General features: G+C 70.4%; 1 protein-coding gene across 1 annotated transcript in view; it reads left to right on the top strand.

Annotated features, from left to right (window-relative positions):
* Positions 1-7: 7 nt before the first annotated feature.
* GPR180 (G protein-coupled receptor 180) overlaps positions 8-230 on the top strand; it is a 41,028-nt gene continuing 40,805 nt past the window's right edge. The window contains exon 1 of the mRNA XM_010845870.1: positions 8-228. Coding sequence (XP_010844172.1) covers positions 44-228 — 185 coding nt within the window. The 5' untranslated portion in view covers positions 8-43. The remainder of the gene's footprint in view (positions 229-230) is intronic.

Here is a 230-nt window from a genome sequence, read left to right as displayed (position 1 = left end):
GGCCCACCTCATTTGCTGCTAGTTTCCTGGGGGCGGGCCCGCGATGCCGGTCCTTCTCCCATCATCCCCCTTCCCCCCATCTCAAGCTGTCGACGTGGGGCCGCGGCCGCGGGCGGTTAGGGGTTGGGGTGTGGGTACCGAGCAGGAGGCGGGGATGCGGGGGCTGCGGCTGCTGGCAGTGGCCCTCACCTGCTGCTGGTGGCCACCAGGCAGCCAGGGTAAGACGCTGC

The sequence above is a fragment of the Bison bison genome, unplaced genomic scaffold, assembly GCF_000754665.1.
Source record: "Bison bison bison isolate TAMUID 2011002044 unplaced genomic scaffold, Bison_UMD1.0 scf7180017864225, whole genome shotgun sequence".
NCBI classification, from domain to species: domain Eukaryota; kingdom Metazoa; phylum Chordata; class Mammalia; order Artiodactyla; family Bovidae; genus Bison; species Bison bison.
This window is presented reverse-complemented; position numbering and strand designations above follow the sequence as displayed.